The sequence below is a fragment of the Sceloporus occidentalis genome, unplaced genomic scaffold, assembly GCF_023333645.1.
Source record: "Sceloporus occidentalis isolate IW3139 unplaced genomic scaffold, rSceOcc1.0.p SCAF_4, whole genome shotgun sequence".
Lineage (NCBI taxonomy): Eukaryota > Metazoa > Chordata > Lepidosauria > Squamata > Phrynosomatidae > Sceloporus > Sceloporus occidentalis.
This window is the reverse complement of record NW_028316984.1, coordinates 198,361,616-198,388,765: the sequence shown is the minus strand read 5'-3', so window position 1 is coordinate 198,388,765 and position 27,150 is coordinate 198,361,616. Positions and strand designations below refer to the sequence as shown.

Here is a 27,150-nt window from a genome sequence, read left to right as displayed (position 1 = left end):
TAAGCCGGTTTGAGTTTTTTCAAAATTATTAATATGTAGGACTCCACCAATATAGGACTAAATCTGAAAATTAAGTCATGAAATGCAGGAAGATGTTATGGTCACTAGCTTAAATAGTAATTGGTTTTGCTTTTTTTAAAGGGCTCTTTTAAAGCAAGTTGTTTTGGTTGAACTGATGTTAATTGAAGGATTTTTTTTATGAATAGCATTTCTTGCACTATAAAATAAAGTCATGAAAGAGAAGCCACTAACGCTGCTTACTGATCTAACAATGAACAACTGCCAATAAACTGTTAAAAGTTAAAAAGTTTAAACTCAAATGGTCCAGTAAGAGGGTAGGAATAGCAGCCAGATTTTTAAAACAAGTTTTAAACCTGGTTTAATTTAATTTAATTATTGAATTTTGTGAAGAGAAACAGAAAGATAATATGTAGAAGGTCAGATTAGGAAAAAAAATCACACATTATGTAAAACATAAAAATGTAAACAAGAAAATACAGAATACTGAATTAGGAGTTAAAAGTGGAGGAGAAGAAGATAAAGACTAGTATGGAAAGATTATAACAATTAATAGAAGATGAGGACTAAGGAAGGGCAGAGGGATCTTTTAAGGAGCAATTAAAGACATGTATGCTATAAGTAAGGAATGCAATATATATATTTATTCAAAGTATGATTATCTTGGGCTGTTAAGAAGAATTCCAATTATGCTATGATGGAAGTTAATCTATAATTTTTGTATGGCTAAAGCTGTTGCTGTGTGCCTTCAAATAGTTTCCAATTTATGGTGACCCTATCACATGATTTTCGTGGCAAGTTTCTGCAGAGAGAGTTTGCCACTACCCTCCTCTGAGGCTGAGAGTGTGTGACCTGCTCAGGGCCATACAGTGTGTTTACATGGCAAAGCCTGGATTCAAACCCTGGTCTCCAGAGTCCTAGTCCTACACCATGCTGGCTCTCAGAAAGAAGTAGAGTGTATTTATTATTATTATTATTATTATTATTATTATTATTATTATTATTATTGTATTTAATTGCATATATGTTGAATATCTGATTATATTATTTGAGAGGAATTACTATTTTTTTTAAATAAAACAAACAAACAAACACCAGCCAATCTGCTACAGACTCCAGGCAAAGAACAGCACTGAAGAGGGCCTGTTTACCTCTGCAGAGTCAATGATCCAGGTGATGTACTGGTAACCATTCTGGGTGTTCCAGGAGCCATTCTGGGTCATTGCAAGAGATAAGAGAGGAAGGCAAGCTGGGCCCATATGCCTGGGTAGCTTGCCTTCAAACTGGCCTGTTGCACTGAATGCGAAACTGCTTGTATAAGAGAGTACTGGAATATCCAAACAGGACTCCAGCCGCTTGTTTATCTTTGAAAAATGTCATAACACATTTGTTCATCTTTAAAACAGTGCTGCAAGACACAGTCTCCTTTGCTGCAGTGGACTGACAGAGGCAGTTCTAGAAATCTGAAACTGATCTCTGAATATCTCTGAAGAACCAAAGGGGACACTTCATGCATTTGAAAAGGCTACAGGAAATCTGCTTTTTCTACTTACATTCTGTAGTATGCTGTTCTGCAGCCTGAAGGGTTTTATTTTCAGACTGTGACTCTTTCTTGGGACTACAGAAAATATCCTGTTCATTCACATCTGCATCCATTTGTTCCAGCTCTTCTGCTGCTACTGGAACTTGCTCTTGAACACAGGGATTTTCCAAGCCCTCTAAGCTGTCTGAAACCAAGCCATTCTGATCATCTAAGCGTGATCCCTCGTCACATATGGCTAAACGTGCATCCTGAGGATTCAGAAAAGAGAAAAGATCTCAATTTGAAAGCCCTTGAAGAGAAGAGCAACTTTTATTTATAGAAAAAGTGTCAGGCAGCTTTAGAAATCTATTTAAACCAGGAGCAGCCAACCAAGCACCCTTTCATACTGTGCAATTATAGTGGTATGATTCCACTTTAACCGCTGTAGTTACATTCTATGGAATCATGGGATTTGCAGTACAGAGAGAAATATTTAGACGTATAAGCCAGAGAACTATCTGTGTAATAATAATAATAATAATAATAATAATAATAATAATAATAATTCTTACCCAGCTCTCCCCATAGAATGAGGCAGAGAACACCACCAAATAAACAACACACAACATCAGTTAACACATTAATTAAAACATGCAACAGTTTAAAAGGATGAACAAGAAATACACATTCTGAAACAATCCATATTTAAGATTCATCTTAATGGGAAGTAAAGTTGGGCCCATGCACCATTGTCAATGGGATCTCTAAGGGGGGTAGTGGATATAAGTTGAGTCTCCTTGGGACCAGAAGTGTTTTGAATTTGTTGTTTTTTTATTTTGGAATATCTGTATTCCATATGTACATAACATGGAACCCAGGTCTAAACAAAAATTAATTTCTGTTTCCTATACACCTTCATATACACGCTATACTATATTTTTAATAATTTTGTGCATGAAACAAAGTTTGTGACATGGAACCACCAGAAAGGAAAGGTCCGACAGGATGCTTTGATTTAGATTTCCTGCATGGCAGAATGGGGTTGGACTGGATGGCCCTTGCGGTCTCTATGTGTCACTAATTACATTTATGTCCTCCCTTTCTCCCAAAATGGGATCCATGGTGGGTAATAACCACCTTGAGTCCCATTGCTGGAAGAAAGGTGGGATATATGCGGACATGATAATAATCTGAAAAATAATAATAATGTGAATAATAATAATAATAATAATAATAATATTTTGGAATTCCGGGTAAGAGAAGCTCAACTTCTATCTCCTTGTACAAGTGTCTAAATCTGTGGTGGGCACCTCTAAATCCTCAAGCCTCACACCATCTGATTTTTGCATTCCAGAGGGCAATAGCATGATGGTGCAGTGCCATTTTAATGTTGTGTCACTCCTGGTTACCTCTGGGGCTACTGGGGTCCTTGAAACACCATTTTAAGCCTCTCCACAGCTTAGTAACTTTTTTTTCCAGATGAAAGTTGGGAGAAGGGTTGGAGTGTTAAGGGGGGCAGTGGAGGTTCCAAGGGCCACTCTTGATCTCTTTATAGGCCATATGATTACCTCCCCCAGTTTGATATAAATGCCAGCATAATGAGTACTCATATTAGTGTTAGTGGTCCAAGGATAGACTTACAGTAGCTTCTTCCACTATGCTTTGGACTGTAATGCATGGCTCCTCTGTAGCTTGGCTGTCACTGGGGAGAAAGAGAGAGAGGACACAGTTGCAATTTGGAAGGTTCAGTTTGCTGTGTACCTTCAAATTGTTTCTGGCTTATGGTGACCCTAAGGTGATCCAATCATAGGGTTTTCTTGGCAAGTTTCTTCAGAGCGGGTTTGCCATTGCATCCTCTGAAACTGAGAGAGTGTGACTTGTCCAAGATCATCCAGTGGCTTTCCATGGCTGAGCCAGGATTCAAACACTGTTTTCCAGAGTCATATCCAATGCTCAAACCACTACACCACACTGGCTCTCATACTATCCAGCTTTTCATTTGTCTTGGGCAAGGTAATGTGTATGCATGAAAGGGAAAAGAGGAAAGGATTTACAAGGGAAATTCAAACATTCCTTCTCAGTCAGTGTCCAAGATTATTGGATGAACCCTTCCAAGAGCAAACTATTTAGCATGAATTAGCACAGAGATACTACTAAATATTTCTTTAAAAATAAAACACAGTTTCTGCCAGGTAAACAAGGAACCAGTAGGATACATGCAACATCTTTTCTATGGGTGGGAAAAACACCACACAGCATTTCAAGAGACTGATATGATGCTATTCATGCCTGTATGCGCAAACAAGGCAAATGAGAATGAGCGCTACTGCTGGAAGGAACTGCGAAAGAGGAGGAACCAGGGAATTGTATGAAGGAAGTGTTTCTCATAAAGCACTGCCACGCCTGCACAGCTTCTGATGCAAGGAAAAAGGAGGACACTGAAATAAAGATGTCAGCAGGGGTGCTGTCACACAGGATGAGCCAACACTGATCCTAGCTCTAGAGATGAGAAATTAAGGGATTTCAATGATTGCTATGCATCAGCGCCTGGAAATAATGCATTACAGATAACATTCCTACACTACTCTTTTGGGTTAACAAGGCTATAGTAGTCTCTTTTCTCCCCATATTCTAGCATCAACATGTTATAAGTTCAGGTATATCAAGCAACATTTTGTTGTTGCTCTTAAACTGCTAATTTAAGGGCACTTTAGGAATGTTGAGACATTTCCCAATTTTTAAGGGTCATTTCAGAAAGTGCTGTATTATACAATACCTTTTAAATAACTAAAGAGCATTTAGACTGGTGTTAGTTTTTTAAAATAATGATTAGCACCCAATCTGATGCTGGTGAATTTTCATTAACACTTCTAAGCTCTGTACACAAGTACACACAAGTAGCTTCATGCATTTGCCCTGAGGGTCAAATTGAACCTCCATGTCCAAAGGCATATGGCTTCACATGCCAAATGTTAGGAACAAATAGGCCTTAACACTTTCAGGTCCTGTATAAACAACAGTCAAAAGGTATTAATATTGTTGTTGTTTTACTGACTGTATTTTTAGATAATATTGTATTTTGTATTGTATTGTGGTTTTTATTCTTTGCTGTAATCCTGCCTCGATCCACAGGGAGAGGTGGGAAATACAAATAAATTATTATTATTATTATTTGGGAAGTTGCTCTGAGAAAGAAGATTACACTCAATGGACCTTTAGTCTGACCCTGAAATATTCCCTCCAATGCCACAGCTGGCAACAACTAGACAAGGAGATTCAGGTCCACTTCCCTGACAATGGGCTGTCTCTTCAGCTTCAGCCAAATGGTTCAGGTTTGGCTCAGCTGTATACCTTTGTTCAGAAATGGAACCAAGGAGATCATCTTCACAAGGATTCACACATCCATCTTGATCTGGCAGAGGAGGAAGGGCTTTGGATGTTATGGGTGTGCCATGCTTTAGAACACACGTATCTGCACAACTCTGGAGGAGGGCCTTAGCAGCAGACCTTGGAGTTGTTCGTCTTGAAATCCGTTGGGGAGTTCTGCCGGCAGATTTGGGAATCCTGCTGGCAGATTTGGGAGTCCAGTCTATGGAAAAATAGGGTGGTGGTGAGATAATGCATCAAACACTGTCACAGTGTGCTTTTATTTCCAATATATAATCTTTATTTCAGCCAACAGGCCATTAAACAACAAATTTATGGCAAACCTATCATGGGGGTTTCTTGGCAAGATTTGGTCAGAGAAGCAGTTTGCCTTTGGCTCCCTCTGTGGCTGAGAATGTGTGACTTGTCCAATGTCATCTCGTTGGTTTCCCCGGCCAGGCAGGGATTTGGTCTCCCAAAGTCCTACTAATCCAGCACCCAAACCGCTACACACTGATCACTCAAATGTTATTCCATGTCAAAAGGTAATCCAAGTTCTCAAAAATCTCCCTCTGCCTCAGAACACCTAGAAATTACTCCAGTCTTCTACCTATGTGCCTGGAAAGCAGAATATGGACACCTGCTTCTATGTATTATGCAGATTTCAGATGAACCGAGTTTTCTTCTGAACCACTTTGGATGGTGAGAGTGGTGGCTGTGGGCAGAACTTGCCAATATTTCCAAAACATGGATTAAACAGGATGAAGCCTAAACTAAACCACAGTAGACCACTTCCCTACAAAGAGGAAGGCTTTTATACTGCTATAATAATTCTGATGGCTTTAAAAGGTAATTAGAACAATTTATGGAAGATAAGGCTGTCAATAGCTGCTAGGCTGCTTATTTATTCAGTGTATCTCTTTCCTTTCTCCTGCCAAGGGACCCAAGTGCAGTTTACAGAATACCAAATGAAAGTTTAGCTTAAAAGAGGGACTATTACAAAGGTTACAAAAGCAAACATCAGTTCTACTAAAAACTCATAGGTCAGAATCCTTTATCACTGTATGTTATGCACCTTTATACAGCCGGCCCTCCATATTTACTGATTCTTTATCAGCGGATTCAAGTATCCATGAATTTTGCCCAGAAATGGACGAGGTTATGATGGTTATATCTTACTCTAAGGATCAGTATCAATTGCAGAAGGTAAGTAAAAGGGCATTATTGCACCCCCATGTACCACTTGTGAGCTTTCTAGTAGCACATTTTACACTGTGTTTCAGCGTCCTTCAAGCTGGTGCCTTTGGCGTATTTTGGACTTTAACTCCCATAGCACCACCCCATCAGCCATGTTAGCTGATGGGAACTACAGCAAAGGTTGATATTCTATTTGATGTCAGAGGAGTGCAACTAAAAGCCCGAACAGACAGGCCAAAATAAAGCTGCTTCGGGTCACTTTGGAGGTATGCTGTTTAAATGATGCATGCGTCCTAAGAGGCCGGAAGCACAGCTTTGGCACAGCTTCTGGCCTCTTAAGATGTGTGTGTCATTTAAATAGTATATCTCCAAAGTGACCCAAAGCAGCTTTATTTTGGCCTGTCTGTTCCGGCCCATACTTACGAGACACTTGTAAATATGAGGCTCTCACCAGACTCTCAGGAAGGATAGGAATGTGGTGAATGAAGCTTAGGTAGACCAGATGCTGATTTTGCAAGATGTGGTCAGGAAGAACATGGCAAGAGAGTTGCCTTTGGCGGGTTACATACTGCCATTAAAGTACGCGCAGAGTGCATACTAGGGTTAGGGAGGTGCGGTGCTTCCGCACCTCCCTAACCCTAATACGCGCTCTGCGCGTAAAAAATGACAGCGGCCATTCCAGACGGCCGCCACCATTTTTACGTAGCGGACGCTGTGCTTCCGCACGTGTCGCGGCAGCTATGACGCCGCGAGTGCGCCAGCAGCGCTTCACGGCGTAATAGCTGCGCCGCGAGAAGGAGCTCCATTTTGGAGCTCCTTTTTTGCTCCGCGAGGGAGTCGCGCGGTTTGCAAGCAGCGGCTCCCTCGCGCAGCAAAGAGCAGCACCGGGAGACCGCCGCAAAGCGGCGGTTTGTAACCCACCCTTGTTTGCTTGACGGAGATTGGCAGAACTGATTTATCACAGCCAGGAAAGTGCAGCTAGCCAGCCAAACTGCAGCACAAGGGAGCTTTTCAAGTACCCCTCTGACAGATCAAATGATAATGTGGATATCATTGGTTGCTACTGCAGAAGGAGATCCTGAATACCAGAAAAGTAGTTATGCTGATGTTACTCTGATAGAGGTACACTAGCATAAGTCACCAATAACCAGAGGATTTGGCTCCCAAACATCAGGCTGAGGAATGGAACCCACCTGAAGAACAGGGAGCACACTTCAGCTCCTAGGCAAGAATGTCCAATAAAAGCATTTGATCAAGAGAAGCTTGAAGTTTGCCTAATTATGCTTTTTTTTCCTGTAGAGAAGCCTGGTTCATCTTTCAAAGATCTTGTCAGTCATCACTAACTGGTTTCCAGAGTCTGGCAAAGTTTCATTTTTGAACTACAAATCCCAGAATCCTTCAGCCAGCATGGCCACACCGCTGATCATGCCAGTTGTGAGATTCTGGAAGCTGCAATCTACCAAAAGGAAGGTATCCGATTTCCCCAGGGCAAACTAGCTTCCTTTTCCCAGTAACTCATAAGAACCAAACATGCTCACAGAAGACAGCCAAGATTTGGTACCTTCCGAAGCAGTGAAAGCTCTCCTTAAAGGGAACTGACACTGGACTAACCTGAGAAAGGTTTAGCAGGAGATTCGATTTGGAAAAACCCTCCATCAAAGACCACTTTCTCGCTTTCCATTGCTGTTTCTGGGCTCACCACCAGCTCCTCCTGCTTTATCTTGCTCTTCATGATGGCCTTGATGGCTGCCAGGCGTTTCCGGGCTGCTGCTCTTTCTGCGGCCCCATTACCTGCTCTGGTTGTCCTCTGGCGAGTGCCATTTTTCTGGAAGTGAGAAAGGTAAGGCAATGTAATTGTTTTCCAGGATCTTCTAAAAAGCTGAGTGGTACAGAGAAGATGTGATTGTGTGTGTGCGTGCACACGCACACGGAGACCATATAAATTACTTTGCTACCTAGTTCATACCTTTGACTCCCAAAGGTGAAAGCCTCTTTTGTGGAGGAACACGTGGGAAGGATCCATTCACATTTTTTTACATCTGTTTTTTAGACTGGAGCTCCCAAACACCAAATGGGTGTCAAATCAAGAACTGTTTAATTTTAGACAACTCCCAGAAACTCTATGATTCTATGTAACCTTCAGCCATGAGATGGCAGGGAAATAATAGGAATGGTAGTCAAAAGCCATGACTTTTCTGAGCTCTGGTCACATCTGTATTGTTTCAGGGCATCAGATTGATACAGCAGACCAAGGATCTCGATGCAACCCTTTTCTAATGTGAAGTTGAAGGCTTTCATGGCCAGCATCCATAGTTTTTTGTGGGTTTTTCAGGCTAGAATATGGCCACATAGTCCAAAACCCCCACAAAAAACACCCCTTTTCTGTTTTCCAGAGCAAGAACTTTTTTTAAGGATAACTGTACTTCTAAGGAGAATTTTAATTTTAGCCAAAGCACTGAAAAATGCACATTTTCACAGAAGGCACACCCTTGTACTAAGGTGTATCATTTTTTAAAGGTCATGTTTTTCATTCATATGCTTTCCACATAATCCAAAACAAAAGGCAGTTGGAAGCAATGCATCAGGAAGAGAAAGCAGCACCAATCTTTCCCCGCTTCCTGGCAATTCAAGCCTTCTGCAATTCTATAGTCTATAGCCATTTTAGAGAGAAAGTGTGGTGCAGTCGTTTGAGCTGCAGTGTTGGACTTTTAACTCTGAAAATCAGGGTTCGAATCCCTGCTCAGTCATGGAAATCATGGATGATCTTGGGTGAGTCACACACTCTCAGCCCCAGAAACGACTTGAAGGCACATAACAGCAAATAGCAATTTTTAAGGTCTCGCCACAAACCATGGAATTTTACTGGTTGCTTTGGTTGACAGCTTGTTCTGTAAATATTTAGTGGTCATTACAGCCTTTCTCCAGTACATAATAATAACAAAATTTATTTTTATACCGCTTTTCCAGAAGATCAAAGCGGTGTACACAAAATTTAAAACAATACATGTTCTGTAGCTTAAAGAGTCCAGAGTTTGCTATAGTATTTTGAGTGCTGGACTTGGGGAGACCAGGGTTCAAATCACCACTCAGCCATGGAAACCCATTGGGTGATTTTTGGACTAGTCATGCTCTCAGTCTCAGGGAGGCAATGGCAATCCTCTCCCCAAACAAATCTTGCCAAGAAAATTCCATAATAAATTTCCCTTAGGGTTGTTATAAGTCCGAAACAACACACAGGAAACATGCAACTGGTTTAGTACCTCGTCAGTATGGGAAGCATAACCCTCTAGTGGGCAATTGCAGAATGACTATTTACACAGGCCATTTTAATAAATGTCTTTTAATGATCAATGTGAAGGATGTTGCAGGATAAGTTTATTTACTTATTTACTCTTGGTACTGGGGCCCAGCATGTAATTTTGGGAACACTAGCTCTCAGCCATGAAATCCAATCCATATCCCAACTCCTCAGGGGCTTAATGCTGGCCTAATTGTTGGTTACATTTTAACCAGCATTTTACTTTTTACGTTTTACATCAGGCTGTACTAGACACTTGTGTAAGGAAGTATCCAATATCCCCTTATGCTAGCTGTTTCCCAAACTGCCTGCAATAGACTTCCACTACCCCACCAGAATAAGCAAGAAACTAACAGACAGCCTGCCTCTCTCCCCATCGATATAAGTCCGCTGGTATAACTTTATGGTCCAATGGCTGCCAGTCCGTTTCCAAGTACATTTCAAAAGTGTTGGTTATGGCCTATAAGCTCTATATGGCTCAGCCCGAGGGCACAGTACAAGGTGTTGGTTATCACCTTTAAAGCCCTACATGGCTTGGGTCCAACCTATCTAAGGCATCGCCTACATCCGTATAATCCACCCCGCAACCTCAGGTCCTCTGGGAGGAACTTATTGCAGCTGATAAAGACCAGACTAACTGCAACCTCCCAGGGGACATTTTCTGCAACTGCTTCCAGATTGTGGAATGGCTTGCCGAAAGAGATCCATCAAATCACATGCTTAGACAGCTTTAAAAAAGCTGTTACAATGGATCTCTTCCGGCAGGCCTTCCCTGAATAGAATGACTCAGCTTAGAATAAATTCTGCCCTTCTTATGTAGCATTCCACCAATTTGCCCATTGGACTATTGTACTGTTGTCAATACTCTATTTTAACAGATCAATTATAATTGTATTATGTTTAATTTTTTTACGGGGAGGTAGATATTGTATTGTATATGTATTGTGTACTGTATATTGGTGCTATTTTAACATGTAAGCCACTTTGATTGCCCTGCAGCAGAAAAGCAGGATACAAATAAAAGTTTTATTATTTATTATTATTATCTGAAGGGCCATATTCTGGTGGGAACACAGGAGAGGGTCTTCTCTGTGGCTGCTCCCAGGCTGTGGAACTCGCTGGCCAGAGAGGTGAGACTGGCACCCTCCTAGCTATCTTTCCCACACAGGTGAAAAACATTTTATTCCGGCAGGCATTTGAGAACTGGTTTTTAAGGGAACGTGTGCTGGGTATAAAGTGCTGAATTTTTATTAAATCCTAGAATCCTAGAGTTCGAAGAGACAACAAGAGCCATCCAGTCCAACCCCTTGCTATGCAAGAACTCATAATCAAAGCATCACCAACAGATTTTTAAAAAATTATTTCTTTTTTTAATTTTAATGTTTTTAACGTTTAATTACTTTTTAGCTTTTGTATGCTGAGAATTTTAATTAAGTGTAACTGGTGGAAGCCGCCTTGAGTCCTGAACTGGGAAAAAGGAGGGAAAATGAAAACAACAACAAATGCATTCTGCATTAAACAGAATCTCTGTTCCCAAAGAAATGGAGGGAGACTTGTGCTTGTTTTTAGCAACCATCTGCAGAAGCTCAGTGACAGCTGCTTTCAAAAATAAAAACAAAAAATCATTCCAGCTCCCTGCTGCACAAGATGAGCACCCAAATAACAGAATCATAGGCCTGTTACAGACTGCCAAAATAAAGCTGCTTCGGGTCTCTTTGGAGGTATGCTGTTTAAATGATGCATGGGTCCAAAGAGTCCGGAGGTCGCGCCAAAGCCACACTCCGTTCCTAAGCACTGGAGTGCAGCTTTGGTGAAGCTTCCAGATTCTTAGGATGCATGCATCATTTAAACAGCATGCCTCCAAAGAGACCCGAAGCAGCTTTATTTTGGCGGTCTGTAACAGGCCATAGTCTCATACCTTGCAGGGCCTCTTGTCCTGGACATCATCTGCCATTTGCCATCCATTCCCTTGAAGCTTTCTCAGGTTCTCAAATTTTTTATTTACATCTTCTATCTAGAGATATCAAAACAAAAATGAACTGCAGAAGCAACAGGCTCATATATTTGAACAGAGCAACATCACAAGACAAAAAGATCTTGAAATGCATACTGAATTTTTGTGGCTAAATACAGGGCTAAACCTAGATTGCACCAGAAAGAAACTGTAAAGAGAGGGTTGTATCCTGAAATTCTACACACATGGAGGATGCAATCTCAGGCACATAATTCTGTCCCTGTAGAACCTCTGCTCTGGTTAAGAAAATGCTTTTCTAATGCACGCAGTAGGCTAGCATTTAACTTGGCAAGACCTCAGAAGCCAAGAGGGCATTTGGATAGAAGCTGAAAAGTACCACTTTCCCAACAGTGCTTTGTGCCTTGCAGCCTTGTCAAAAACTGGCATGTTTTCCATATTTAAGACGATTCTGCTTCTTTATGATCTTATTCTGGCTGCAGAATCTGAGTTACCTCCACACACAAGCATGATCTCCCAGCCTCCATCCAGGCACAGACTGAAAAGCTGAACTGCCAAGTAAAAAATTAACTCAGAATTCCTACCTGGAAGTTCACCATATCCCAAAATCCATCCAAATCTGTACATGTTGTCTCTTTTTCCCCACGCTGAAATTCACAGTTATCCACCAGTCCTTCAAACTGTTTGAATCGTTCAGCAATGAGCAGTCTGGTTTGTCCAATGGTTGTGCGGACAAGATCTTTTGCTGCAGAAACATATGTTTCATTACATGTTAAGTTATAACTGATATCTTTGTTTTTATATTATTATTATTATTATTATTATTATTATTATTATTGCTTAGAAGTGCCATAAGGAAAGCCACTTGGCTGCCGAAATCAGGAGAGTTTTACAAACGGTTCTAACCTGGATAGTATTTTCCAAGCCACAATCTATACACTGGTGCCTCGGGATACGAAATGATCGGGTTACGAAATTTCCGGGATACGAAAAAGTTGGATTGGCAAAAACTGTTTCGGGTTACGAAATATTTTTCGGGTTACGAAATTCATTTCGGCGCGAAATTCAAATGCTGCAAAGTGCAGCTATAGGCTTTCCAGTGCTAACGGATTATTTTTCGGGTTACGAAATTTTCGGGTTACGAAAGGAATGGCGGAACGAATTAATTTCGTAACCCGAGGCACCAGTGTATTTCTTTTCTTACCATCATCTGGGATATCCGTTTCAGTTTTTCCATCCCATTCAAGACACTGTGATGATAGCCTCTCTGTCTCGGATCGAAGGATGTTTCTATTTTAAAAAGACACACAGACACATATCTTAGCCATAAGAGCACTGAATTATTCTTATTAAACCTAATGATATCTTGCCTTTCCTCCCTCATTGCAAAAAAAAAAAAAAAAAAAAAAACACCTGGCATTCAAGTACTGTTTACAAATTAAAACAAATTAAAATTTGTATGGCAAACCAAACAAAAGGTTTTACCAAAAATGCAATTAAACTGTTGACAACATTAAAAACAATTTAAAACACAGTACAGTGGTGCCTCGGGTTACGAAATTAATTCGTTCCGCTGTCAATTTCGTAACCCGAAAGGCTTTCGCAAGCCGAATCCCCATAGGCGCTAATGGGGAAAAGCCGCGATTCCGTGTGAAATCGCGCAGAAAAGCACCAAAAGTTTTTTCGTAACCCGAAAAAACTTTCTTAACCCGGAAAATTTTTTTTAAATTATTTTTTTTCGTATCCTGAAAATTTCGTAACCTGGGTATTTCGTATCCCGAGGTACCACTGTATTAAAATACAGTAATAATAAGCTGCTTAAAAACATCTCAGTTAAAAGCAGCCATCCAATAAGCTTTCAGACTAAGTGGGGATTTAGAATCCAGTAAATGCACCAGCTCCTGCCTGATCTTGGAAGCCAAGCAGAGTAAGCCCTGGTTAGTACTTGGCTCAGAAGACCAGCAATGAATACAAGGTGCTATATTTTAGAAGAGGGAACTGGCAAAACCACCTCTGAGTATTCCTTGCTTAAGAAAACCCTATGAAATTAAAGAGGGTGTCTTGGGTTAACAGGTGACTTAAAGGACCATACACGCAGCCAATTCCTAGTCCAGGGTCAATTTTGCTCTCTTCCCTACTTTCAAACCAGATAGAACCATATCACTTAATGTACTTAATGCTGATAGCCATGAGACTAACAGCTTCATTGCTTGTTGCTTCTCTTCCAAATCTGGGCAAAGTGAAGGGATTTTTATTTTACAGCATTTTATTATGCATGTAGCATCCAGAATCCTGCAGCCATCATGGCCACTAGCCATGCCAGCTGGGGAAGCCTGGAACCTATAGCCATTAAAAAACAAAACAATTTTCCAAGCTCTCTTTTCTCTACTGTTCAGGCAGAACTTGCTGATTCTGCCCCATAATCAATCCCTTTAAGATTAGCAACAGTTGCTTCTTGCAATTAATTTGGGTTTTAGCAGAAAATTGAAATTATAATTAGATGCTAGCATATTAATCTCACTGAAACACCAAAGCTTATAGGAATTACATGGGAAATGAAGCTCCCACAAGGCTTGGGAATGTATTCCAGCATGAAGGGCAAGAACTGGACCTTTTATACCAACTGCTTTATTCATACTCATTGCAGAAAGCGGTGCCGGTGGGAATTTAATATCTGCCATTCTGCTCACAGACTGCTGTGGGTACAGGCCTTGGCATTCTTTGATCCAAAAGGCAAATAAAAATGGATTTGGGCACTGGCATTATTTCTCATGGTATTTTATTAAATTTAATGTATTTTGGATATACCATGTTGAAGAGGCCTGAGACATCCATTCCTCAAAAGAGTCTTGTGGCACTTTAAAACCAGTACATGTATTTAGCATGAGTTTTCCTAGATCAAAATCCACTTCCGCAGATGCAAGGAGCACAATATTGTGGATCCAGGTCAGTATACATGATATTGAAAGCATTATCCGAGTGAAATGGGATACAAAAAATGGCAACTGTACTATTAACAGTGGTCATAAATCTCTATAAGAGCAATATTGAAAGAAAGAATTATGTCAGTCTGTGTCAACAGATATAAAGGAATCCTGTATCATAGGAAAAAACATTCTATCATAATTTTTGTGGACTCCAGTCTACCTGCTTAGTTAGTCACAAAGGTCATACAGAATTCCTTTATTTATTTTTATTTTTAAAGGAACAGCTAGCATAAACATTCTACTATAAGGAAGGTGGTAAACTCAGGATAAGTATCTGTTCATCTGTATGAAAGACATTTATTTGTCTGAAGTGCTCAAGCAATGACTTCACTTTATCAGTTTATACCCTTCTGTCAATTTCTACAAACCTGAAATAGGGCACATCATGCTGTGCTTCCCCTGCCAGTTCTGTCAGTTGGATTGTACAAGAGTCTGTTGGCAGCCGAGTGGTCTCTCTTTCACAGGGAACACCTTCCATCACCTCCTCAGGAACAGATGCTGGAGAGAAAAATATATTTTACAGCAGGCCAGGTATGTTTAGCAGATCCAGGGGCTACACTTTCCTCCTCATAACACAGTGCAGTTTCTTCCACCCATGAAATCTGAAGAATATTTCCCTTTTTTAAAAAATCTTTTGAACAAAATAAGGTTCAGGGAAGTGGAAACTGTTTTAAATGAGAATTTTACTTCTAAGAGTGTGAGTCTATTTTTTTAAGTAGGGAAAAATATTTGTGTGGTGTAATGACTCCGGGGGAGGGAGGGTAAAAGCAGCCCACACATTTTCCTGGGAAAGCTGCAGAAGTTTGTATATAACAGAAGACTAACCTTTGCCCACCAATTGAGGGATTCTGAGCTGAATACCTGATTGAAAGTCTGTTATATAAGATGCATATTATAAAAATCTCAGCATAGGTACCTTGGGAGGGCTATTGAAGGCTTTAACAGTTTCGTAAAGTTGACACTGATTAATAGAAAGGCCACATTTACTACTTGCTCTCTGATCTCTTTGCATTGTAAAGTAATACAGTCAAAGTGGCTTCTTAGGACTGTGTACTTTAGCTGGTTGATCAGTGAGGCCGAGAATGATATCCTGCATTCTGAGCCACAGTGATCCATCAAGGTAAAGTTTTGGGCAAAGACCCTATCATGTAAATATGTTGATGGTGGAAGAGGGCAGGAGATAATGCCACTGGCATAACAGTAGCAAAGGAAGGGATTTAGACTCAGCAGTACTGAAAGCAGTTGTACCAAGAAACCTATTTCTCCAGTTCCTGGCCTCCAGGATGTTTGTACCTCAGAATCAAGGTACTTTTGCTTGTCCATGGGCTAGGTGACTGTGCAAGGCCCCCAGACCACCTAACTCTTGAGGACTAATTTTGGAAGTCTGGGGGGGAGGGGGGAACCCCTCCACATGATAACAACAAGTTTGTCTTCCTTCCTTCACCACCAACATATAATCCTGGGGAAAGTGCAACTGCTTACGAAACATGCCATCACATAAATGCACCAACTGGATTGTGGCCATAAGTTTACTGAAGGTCAAGAGAATCAAATCTTGCTTTAGTAAGTTGACAATGAGAGAAAGACCTCAAATGGGGACTTCTGGCTCATAGCGCAGTCTCTTAGTAGCACAAAGGTTCTCTGACACACCTGTTTCAACTGTAGGCAATTCCAGTGGCAACTGATCTTCCTGAGTGATGATGTCCTCAGTCACTTCAGGAAAAGCAAAGAACTTATATTTTGGATCACAATCCTTTGGTCCTGTTTCTTTTCCACTTTCTTTAGGGACCTCACTAGAAAAAACAACAATAACCTACTCGTTACATCCATTCAAAGTGTGTATTATTGCAGCATTTCAGCAGTTCAAGTTGTTAATGACATTATTGGATAAATTCATGGAGAACTGGGTTATAAAAGCTACTGTTCATGGTTGTATATCGTTTCCAGTATCAGAAGAACTGTGCCTCTCAATACCAGTTGCTTAGAGTAACATGACTGGGAGGGTACTATTATACCCATGCCCAACTTGTGGATTTCCTATAGGTTCCACTGTCCATTTAGAGAATGGCAAGGCAGTGCCCTCCCACTGTATCTGATGAACTGATTTCAGTGTGGCAGGGCATGATCTGAGTCATTTGAGGTGTTTCTGGTTTTGTGTAATATTTGATTACAGAATTATGCAAGTTAGTATAACACAAGATTGGAAAAAATGTTCTTTCTAGGTATTTTCTAGGTCCTTCAGCATGATTTTATTGTATGCTTCCACTGGAAGTTGATCACAGAGTTCCACTGAAGACTAACAAATGCCTAGAGAAGTGTTTTCCTCAGGCATTTGTAGGTCCTGCAATATGACCCTCAGTTGAAGCATACCATAAAATTGTGCTAGAGGACCTAAAAAATGCCTAGAGAGAACACTTTGCCATTCATTTCAGGTAAGAAAAATAGGATTCCTGATTATATGCAAAAATCGTATTACATGAAGAGTCCCAGAATGGATCTCTCTTCTAACACAAAGCCAGCTGTACTCTAAATTTGAATAGTTTCCATTCTTCCTTTGGAGGAGCATTCAATTTTCCCCCCACTAGAATCATGAGAGCAAGGCAAAGTAACAAAGGATGGCAATGAGAGCAAAGATGGAAGGAGAAAAGAGGTTTTTTTCTTAAAAGAATAATAAATTTAGGATGAGTGACAAAAAAACAAAGCAAGCAAATGAGAATCAATTCAGCTACCAAAGCGACTTCACACTGTTTCCGTTTAATTCAAATTTGGAAATACTGAGATCACCCAAGAAACCCACAATATTGGCTTGACATGACATCTCAACCCTAAAAATGGATTCCTGGACCTTATGATTCCCCTAAGTATTCTAAACAGCAACTGCTTCAGGTGGCTAGTAAGAACATTCCTGGAGTCAGACACAGCCTTCTAAAGTGAAATTAGAAACTGATCATATCAGATATATAGGAGAAATAGAAAAAGCTGGGAAGATAATCATATTATGACATAGGAAAGGACCTTCAGCAGCAAAAAAAGCAAGCATCTGATCTGAAACAAAGCATCTCCAAAAATGCAGACAACAGGAATGAAACAATAAGATTTGTTACATGACTAAGGATAACCCAACTCTAAAACATCTTACAGGAAAGTCTAAGCTGCAGGCTTCTTACCTAGTGTTATTTGTGGGACTCCAAGAAAGACTTGGTGACAGGAACACATCTGCTCTGGAAGGGGACATTGGTTTAACTTTGTAGGTGGTCAACCCTTCCAGAGGCTTAAACACAAAGTTCTGAGGGGCGAACGAGCGTGTTTTCCTTGGTGGTGCAGGAGCTGGGATGTCAAAGACTGACAGGTTTTCCATCTCAAGGGAATCCTCATCCTTTGCAGTTGCTTCAATAGGTTGAGGTGTCACCTCTTCTTTCACAGGTTCCATGACAGTATTCTCTTTCATTCCACACAACCCCTTGTTTAAAAAGACAGGGATTTTTTTTCTTTACAACTTTACTGGTCAGTAAGGCACTGGCTTCCTAACCCTATGTTTGAACAGCTCATCCATCTATGCATTCTGCAGCCACCCACATGAACACCACCATCTGAGGATGTTTTTACAGGTTGAGTCTCCCTCATTCGGAATGCTTGAGTACAGAAGTGTTTTGGATTCCCCCCCCCCCCCCCCAATTAGAAATATTAGCCTATACATACCGAAGTCTAAATATGAAACTCGTTTACGTTTCACATACAACTCACACACATAGCCTGAAAATAATTTTATACACATTATACTTAGTAAGTCTTTACATGAAACAAAGTTAGTGTACCTTGAACAATCAGAGAAGTATCACTGGTGGGTTACAGACCGCCCGTTTGGGGTGGGCTGCACTCGCCCCTTTCCCCGGGGTATCGGGGCCTCAGTGTTTAGAGCGGCAGCCGCTGAGGCCCCGATCCACCGCTTTTCAGGCTGCGGGGAAGCGGCAAAAGGCCCCTTCCCCGCAACCTGGAAAGGGGTGTCCTTGGGGCTTCAAGTCCCAAGGACACCCCGCAGCGGCGGGGAGGAGGAGAAAGGGGCTGCTTGGCCCCTTTCTCCTTTGGTCCGCTGGGCGCAGCAGTGTGAAGGCTGCGCCCAGTGGACCAAACCAGGAAGGAGCTCCAAAACGGAGCTCTTTCCTGCTCCGCGCTAAGGGTGCACTAAGTGCCCTGGTGCGGAGCGAGGACGTCACATCCGCGCCGCCCCGTATAGAGGCGGCACGGTCGTGACGTCGTCATGGTGGCGGCCGTGTAGAACGGCCGCCGCCATTTTGTTCACGCAGAGTGCGCACTAGGGTTAGGGGGTGCGGAAGCACCGCCCCTTTCTAACCCTAGAACGCGCTCCGCGCGTACTTTCTGTTTATAACGGGCCACTATCTCAGCAAATAAGAATATTGAGCCAGTGCCCAGAAGGCATAAGGCCAGACCCTCCCTGTTTTTTGTTTTGCCTGTTGCCAATCTGGACAAAACATCAGACTATCACAAAGGGTTACAACATACCAAAGTAACCTATGTGATGTTATAATGTGAAAAAACAGAAGTTAAAGTGAGATGCTTACTGTTGCCTCTTCTTTTTTGACCCCTCTTTGCTGTTTTCCCTTATTTGTTTCGTTTTTCTTTGCCAGATTACCTAAAACAGGAGTAAAATATCATTATTTGAGCACTTTGTCACAAGGCTGCAAACTGACTCATCGACAGAAAAGCAAAGGAGCATCTTTTAAAAAATGAAGAGACACCATCCAGATATTTACAGGCGAGAAAAGCAATGTATTACAAGCACAAATAGGCAAAGAATCAAAGGGAGTTACAGCCATGTTTGGCACTCACTTTTTTAAACCACTCTTGGGAAAACCCTCCCTAGATCTTCTGTTAAGGAATACCTATAGACCGGTCTCCTTATTACCATTCTTGGGCAAAGTGATCGAGAGGGCAGTCGCCCTCCAGCTCCAGGCTGTCTTGGATGAAGCTGATTATTCTAGACCCATTTCAAACCGGCTTCAGGGCAGATTATGGAGTTGAGGCTGCCATGCTCGTCTTGGTCGATGATCTCCGTCTGGGCATCGACAGGGGGAGTGTGATCCTGTTGGTGCTTTTGGACATCTCAGCGGCCTTCGATACCATCGACCATGGTATCCTTCTGGAACACCTGAGGGAGTTAGGTATCGGGGGCACTGCGTTGCAGTGGTTCAGGTCCTGCCTCTCGGGAAGATTCCAGATGGTGATGCTGGGAGACAGCTGCTCTCGTAAAAGAGAGCTGACATCTGACGTCCCTCAGGTTGCCATTCTGTCTCCCATGTTGTTTAACATTTACATGAAACCACTGGGAGAGACCATCCAGAGACATGGGGCGCAGTGTTATCAGTACGTTGATGACACCCAAATCTATTTCTCTACCTCTCCGACTGCTGCAGTGACCAAGAATGGTATCTCTCCTCTAAATGTCTGTCTTAAGTCGGTAATGGGCTGGATGAGGGAAAACAAACTCAAGTTGAATCCAGAGAAAACGGAGGTGCTTGCGAAAGGTACCCCTGGTCCAGGGATGGAGATTTGCCAACCTGTACTGGACAGGGTTACACTTCTCCTAAAGGACGGAGTTCACAGTTTGGGGGTGCTCCTGGACTCGTCTCTACAGTTGTCATCTCAGGTGGAGGAGGTGGCCAGGGGTGCTTGGTACCAACTTTGGTTGATACACCAACTGCGCCCCTACTTGGCCCAGAGCAACCTTGAAGCAGTGGTACATGCACTGGTAACCTCTCGTTTAGATTTCTGAAATGCGCTCTACATGGGGCTACCTTTGTATCAAGCTCGGAAGCTTCAATTGATCCAAAATGCTGTAGCCAGATTGGTCAAAGAACATCAAGATCAGACCTATTACTCCAATACTAAAATCCATTCATTGGTTGGTGATTAGCTTCCAGGCACAATACAAAGTGTTGGTCATTACCTTTAAAGCCCTACATGGCTCGGGCCCGAGTTACTTAAGGGAACGCCTCTCCCTAGACAATCTGCCACGCACTCTTAGAACTTCAGGGAAGAAATTACTGGAATATACAAAAACTAGATTGGTCACAACTTCCCATAAAGCGTTCACAGCCACGGCCCCTAAACTATGTAACAACTTACCGGAAGACATCCATCTTATTACCACATTAGAAGCCTTTAAGAAGGCACTTAAGATGGATCTCTTCCGGCAGGCTTATCCATCCGACCTTCTATAGTTGATTTTAAAAAACACTCTCATTTCTGATTCAATAGCATGGGAAACAGATGCTGACTTGGATATTTTAATCACTGGTAGCAATATTGCTGGCTGTTTTATTGCTATAATTTTAGATACATTGTTTTTTGTATTTTGTACTTTGTATTTTGCACTGTTGATTTTGTTGTGATCCCGCCTCAATCTGCAGGGAGAGGCAGGAAATATAAATAAAATTTATTTATTTATTTATTATTGCAAGTGAGGTTTATACCACCTGACCCACCTGTAATTGTAGCTGGTCGCAAAACCTGTGGTATTTTGGACTTTGCAACAGCAGCTGCTGCTCTTGTAATTCTTCCATTTGATGTTGTGGAGACAACTGGTGGAGCCTCTGAAATGGGTAGACGGGTTTAAAAGTTGTGCACGCTTGAAACCTTTCACATTCTGGTTATAAAGCATTGAGAGTGCAGTCCACCTACTCAGAATTAAATCCCATGTAATTCAATGGGATTTGTTCATAAATCAGGGGTTCAGTTGTTGGGACTCCATTTGGTGACAATGAGTGACAACAAGAAACATTGGCCTTACCTGTGATACATTCATTTCCACAGTGAAAGATGAACAGCATGAGATGGATTGCATATCCCTTTCAACTTGACAGACAGGAATGGTACAGACCTTTGATGAGTGAGAGCAATCCCTGGTAAAACCAGTCAAATTATCAGCTAATGCTCCAAAAGACTTAAAACTCAAGAAAGTAAAGGAAATAAAAACACAGGGAAAGCACAGCAAAAGCAGAAAATGTTGAAAATTAGTGCAATAAGCCAGGACCAGCAGTGACCAAAGGACCTCTACGCTGGATGGGGAGGATATTCATCTTTCACTGCTGGAAATGAATATAAGACCAATGTTTCTTTTCTCAACAGTGGAAAGCTGAACATCCTGAGCTGGGACACTACAGAGCTCCCCAAAATTTTCAGCACATGCAGAATAGGCCACAGTAGGTAAAAATGCCTCCCCATGGAAGAGGAAATTCTCACTTGGAGGTCTCACTGAAAAATAGAAGGAAGATGGAGTACCTTCTTGTTGCTGTAGTAAGAAAGATCTTGTGAAGCAAAGAGGAGCAAGAGAAAAACATGACCTACAAGGCACGAGGCAGCAATGAAAACTGGTTTTACCTAGGGTTGCTCTCACTAGAGGTCACTCCTCAAAAAATCTGTACCATTCATACCTATTGCGGCGAGAGGGAAGAGCAACCCATCTCAGGATGTTTGCCATTTCACTGCTGGGGAATGAACCATTTCATGTGAATAAAATATATGGGGTTGAACATGATAGCTAAAACCTACTGGGCATTTCCAAGGACAGTAGATCAGTTGAATCAATTGTTGACTGGTGGCAATTTGAACACACAGTAACTCCAAGTTGATTCAACATGGCTACTCTAGCCAGGGCTTATAATAGGACTGTGAAGTGCCTGCTGTACAGAAGAGCCTAAAAGGTGAAAGCAGTCAGCTTACGGCAGAACAGGTTAAGGTGGCAAAATTGTAGGTGACATTTAAACTGGACAGCCACCCTGCAAGCAGTGGCAAATCTAATGGAAGAAGACCTAGAAAGAAAGGGGGAAAGTGGGACAGCAAATTCTTAAGAGAATCTCTAGTAATTTAAAATTTTTGCTTTTGATGACAGTGTTCAGAGAACATCAGTGAATCTCAGTGATTGTGATTGGTTTTATTTGCCTGTAGCATAATGAACAATGTACTTGATAACACTGATAAAAGAACACTAGAACACTTACTCATGTAGGCCAAAGATTCACAGGAAAAGGTAGTAAATATAAAATCAAAAGTACAATTTAGTACAATATCACTGTAGTTTGACAATCAAAATAGCAAGTAAGACTTTTTTGGATTATAACTCCTCGATTCCTCAAATCAGGTTGGCCAGTGACTCGTGTTGGCTGAGGGACTTTAGGATTTATGTTTTTTTAAAAAGAGGTTTCTCAGGCTCTGCTCTACACACACCCCAGTCAGAAAGATTGGGTATTAAGGTTTGGGTTAATCCAATAGTGTTTGAATGATAGGTTGGTTCATACCTTTGGTCTCCTTTCTGGGAAGTTTGTCAACATAGATCTGCTTCTGTTTCTGCTGAGGTATTTGAGAGATGAAGCCCTTACTGGCAGAGCTGGGGGCCTTCTGCACAGAGAAATCAAAGAAAGTGTCAGGACCCAGAAAATATACGCTTTCTACCACACCTTTGCTCCTCCAGAGTTCACAGATTTTCCGTTTATAACCAACTCACATTGTGAATGTTAATGACCCTCTGTATTAAAAAGTGACTTGGGCCTATCTTTTGGAAAGTATCCTGCTTAGCCACCTAGAGAAAAATCGTACTTGTTGCGGGTATCTAGCAGAAGGGCTTGTTGTTAAATCACTGCTGTCAAATACGTAGTGAGCACTGAAAACAGCAACCAATTCAAGAGCAAGCCATCCAAAGTGAAGGCTTCAGTTACACATAGAATCATAGAGTTGGAAAAGACAAGGGCCATCCAGTCCAACCCATTTTGCCATGCAGGAACCCACAATCAAAGCACATGGCCATCCAGCCTCTGTTTAAAGACCTCCAAAGAAGGGGACTCCACCACACTTTGAGGCAACATCTTCCAGTGTTTCAACGTTTCCTAGCTATATCAAATATATTATTCATTACAGCAAACTTGTAATTACAATTTTACCCTAAATTTTATAATAAATTTCTAACTGCAGTTTCTTCCCACTGTTCTAACAGATGCTGCTAAAAAATAAAAAATTGGGCTGGATTAGAACTATTACATACATTGAACAGGTCAGTTAAAATGGTATATTACTGGTCTAATTGTTGACAATTTAGACAAGGACAAAAAAATAAACCCCTAGTTCTCAGCTAATGGAGAAATGTATTATTATTATTATTCCACCTTTAACCAGAAATGGGATTCATAGCAGAAATTTTAGGTTCATGGCTCACCCAGCCATGTTTAATTTCAGGTATTGACCACATCAGCAGCACAGCTGGCATTTGAGATGCTGCCCCTTCTGCCAATCCCTACCAACCACAACTCTGCCAAATTCATTTCATTCCGTATTCAACATTCAAACAATATGGGCAATAATACAAAAATATAAAACAAACCATTGAAAGCTGTGGTTTAACTGGCTCTTGCAACTGGTTCTTCGCCTTTGATCTTGTTACCCGTACAGGAGGTGCCTCCTAGAAGCGGTCCAGAAAGAAGAGTGAGTAAACGACCTATTCCTACCTGATGTGTTTAGCAAGAAACATACAAAAGCAAACCATACCATTTGGAGTAAATGGTACATTACAGCAACGGTTCTCAGTTGAACTAGAAGTCCCCATGAACCCTGATTTGGTCTGACCTGGGTGGTCTTCTCGGCGTTGAAGTTCAACAAGAATTTTGGGAACAACTATTTAGGAATTATCACATGGCTTGCTAATTTTTATTTTACTCTTATCCTTATTATCAAATAAAGTTAAGATTAATGGTTATTATTGTTTTATTGTACATTGGCGCGGTACAGAGCGCCAAAAGAGGCAACGGGGAGGCGCCTCTCCTTGCTCCACAGCAGCCCCGTAGCAACCAAATTGCGTCACGCCAAAGCGCCAGTGCAATGATGTGCCAGCAGCGCAGTGCTGTTTGGACGCTGTGCTGCTGGCACGTCATCGCTCTGCACACCATCTGGATGGTGTCGCACAGCTGCGGCGTGCCCATGATGTGCAGGGGCTGAAGGGCGTGTGCATGCCCCGCCCCCAAACAACCATAGCACGTCATGGACATGCCACAAAGGGCCTGCCTGTACCGGGCCTTTGATGTCTAATCATAGCTGCTTTGAAGACTCTGCTGAAAAAGCTGCTCATAAAAATCTTTGAAAAGAAATTTTCAACTAGAGTTCACCTTCAGCAATGTTGTTGTTGTGTGCCTTCAAGTTATTTCTGACTTAAGGTGGCCCTATCATGGCAAGCTTTGTTTAAAAGGGTTTGCCACCACTGCTTTCTTCTAAGGCTGTGAGAGTGTGATTTCCCAAAGGTCACCATATGGGTTTCCATGACCAAGCGAGTAAAACACTCAAACCGCTACACCACATTGGATCTCGGGCTTCAACATGGCCATGTAATAAGGTGCTTAATACACAAAATTAAGTCTTTCACATGACTGTACTCTGTATGTGGAACCAAACAGGTCCTGCACCCTGTATGCTTAAAACACAAGAGATCCTTTCAGCTTTACGGAAATAGGTGTTCAGCCCCTATTGAAATTTTTCAGCTCTTTTCTGAATTCCTCCAAAGTCCTAGGGGCAACTACTTTTTTAAGACTTCATCTTCCAGTAAAATAATAATAATGATAATAATAATAATAATAATAACAACAACAACCATGTTGGCTGGGAGATTTGGGAAACTGTGGTCCCAAGCAATTACTTTTCCAGGTGAATGGGCCTTATACACATTCACTCCTTCCTCCACCATCACACTTTTCAGCTCATTCCCCTCTGAACCAGAATATATAACTACTGTAACTACTTCAATGTAGAGTTGCTGATTTAGTTCTAAGGAAATAAACAAAAATGAGGATCTGAAAGGAACTGGAGCACTGAAGTGGAATAGGATGGTTCAGTAAGCCCAAGATGTGACTTCACTACTACACAGGAATTCAGCCAAGTGGTTATAAGGATGAAGGAATATGGAGAAACTCGGCACAGGTACCATGCTTGCCGTTTTCACCACCGTCTCCTTTGACTTGCTCAGTACTGGGATCTGTGATGTTTTTGGAAGGAAGGCAGGGACCTCTGGCTTGAATCGCCCACATTTAAATACAGGTTTCTCTCTCTGCTCTTTTAACTTCCGTAGTTCTTTCTCCTCTTTGTAACGTTGGAGCATTTCCATGCGCTCCTGTCCACGAGTCTTAGCTGGAGCATTTGAAATCTGATCTGAGTGGGTAAAAAAAAAAGGGAGAGAGTAAGCACCCCCTTCCTTAACTTCATTCAACTTAACAGCCAAGATTTTTCCATGTACTGAAGACACACAGGTAGTAACAATAGTCTATACCCCAGGAAACAGCATTAGCAGACTGAAATCAGATATGAAACTAACACTAATAAATTTAAATTAAGCATTAAAACTGGGAAAAGCAAAGGATGAGGAGACAGGCTTTCACAGCAGTACATGTGAAAGGATCTAGAGGTCTCAGCTGATCACAAGATGAACAGCAACCGGCCATGTGATGGTATTAGGCTGCAAGCATTCATTCTGTATTTCCAGTTTCTATGTACCGATGTGAAAGCTGGACAATGAAGAAAGCTGAAATGGGGGGAAAAAACCACAACTAACTTGGAATGTAATGCAGAAATGTTCTACAGACCACTGACTGCCAAAACAACAAATATATAAATTAGAGAGCAAATCAAGTCTGAATTCTTCCTAGAAACCTAAACAAGCAAACGGGGGCCATTGTGTTTTGGATGGTATGACTGGAAAAAATAATCCTCAGCAAAAAATGAAGACAGAAGGAAATACAATAAAAACCTTTGAATACAGACTAAACCCACTCCTTAAAAACAATTTTAAAAACCACAGGTGGTTCAAACAACCACAGGAGTCACCCTGAAGGACATGCAAAAAAATCATCTTAGAGGTGCAGCCACATTGAAGAAATAAAGCAATGGGACATCATTTTGACTGTCATGACTCTATATTGTGGGATCGTGAGATTGTAGTTTGGTGAGGCACCAGAGGTCTCCGACAGACCAAGCTGAATATCTGACCAACCTACAAATCCCAGGATTCCGTAGGATGGCGTCATGACACTTCAAGTAATGTCAAACCGCTTTATTTCTGTAGTGTGGAAACCAGCAGTGGCAGCTCAAAAATAAAGATGGAGCCAGCCTGGCTTGGAAAGGGTTTCCATGCAAGCTGGGAGGCTGCTACAGAGAAAGCCCTGCCATGTCAACCCACAAAACTAGCCTTGCAGTGAGACACACATCCTGCATCACACCAATTGCAATGAGCAGGGTGTGTGTGGGCTAGCTGACCTCCAAGATCTCCTCTCACTCCAAAATGCTAGGATTATGTTTACCCAAAAATATCCCATGCATTTAATACTTTGATGAGTAATTTAAGTCTGAGAGATTCAAGTCTTTTCAAAAAGATTATCTTCATGAATTTAGGGAAAACCAGCATAACAAAGGCTTTTTTAAAAAAGGATTGTTAAACACATGTCATAGGCCTATACTTACTCAGCTTAGCCCTCCTCTTGGATGAATGTTCTTCACCTGTCTCCTCCAGCCGAGAAAGTTCCTTCTCTCTTGACACATGTGTATTCACTTCGATCAGTCCAAACTGCCGCCCCTTATTGAACTCCTTGTGCCTGCTCTCCTTCTGAAGAACAGACTTTCGGCGGACAAGTTTGGTCTTGAGCGTGTCGGTACTCAGATCCTTTTTGTACCGAGTAGCGAAATTAGTGGCCATCTTTTCTGTTCCAGAAATAAAGTGAGATGAGATTTAGTTTACACTATATTT

General features: G+C 41.5%; 1 protein-coding gene across 3 annotated transcripts in view; it reads right to left on the bottom strand.

The window, feature by feature from the left end:
* DLGAP5 (DLG associated protein 5) overlaps nucleotides 1–27,150 on the bottom strand; it is a 38,000-nt gene that overhangs the window by 3,874 nt on the left and 6,976 nt on the right. For 2 of the 3 annotated variants that reach the window (XM_089522853.1, XM_089522855.1), the window contains exons 2-18: nucleotides 26,868–27,104; nucleotides 25,339–25,562; nucleotides 23,752–23,829; nucleotides 22,676–22,775; nucleotides 20,864–20,971; nucleotides 18,941–19,011; nucleotides 17,528–17,820; nucleotides 16,011–16,153; nucleotides 14,729–14,858; nucleotides 12,578–12,663; nucleotides 11,958–12,118; nucleotides 11,320–11,415; nucleotides 7,715–7,928; nucleotides 4,892–5,129; nucleotides 3,944–4,039; nucleotides 3,182–3,242; nucleotides 1,572–1,809 (exon numbers count right to left, since the gene is read on the bottom strand). In XM_089522853.1, coding sequence (XP_089378979.1) covers nucleotides 1,572–1,809; nucleotides 3,182–3,242; nucleotides 3,944–4,039; nucleotides 4,892–5,129; nucleotides 7,715–7,928; nucleotides 11,320–11,415; nucleotides 11,958–12,118; nucleotides 12,578–12,663; nucleotides 14,729–14,858; nucleotides 16,011–16,153; nucleotides 17,528–17,820; nucleotides 18,941–19,011; nucleotides 20,864–20,971; nucleotides 22,676–22,775; nucleotides 23,752–23,829; nucleotides 25,339–25,562; nucleotides 26,868–27,104 — 2,574 coding nt within the window. The remainder of the gene's footprint in view (nucleotides 1–1,571; nucleotides 1,810–3,181; nucleotides 3,243–3,943; nucleotides 4,040–4,891; nucleotides 5,130–7,714; nucleotides 7,929–11,319; nucleotides 11,416–11,957; nucleotides 12,119–12,577; nucleotides 12,664–14,728; nucleotides 14,859–16,010; nucleotides 16,154–17,527; nucleotides 17,821–18,940; nucleotides 19,012–20,863; nucleotides 20,972–22,675; nucleotides 22,776–23,751; nucleotides 23,830–25,338; nucleotides 25,563–26,867; nucleotides 27,105–27,150) is intronic. The other variant, XM_089522856.1, reaches the window with a different exon arrangement.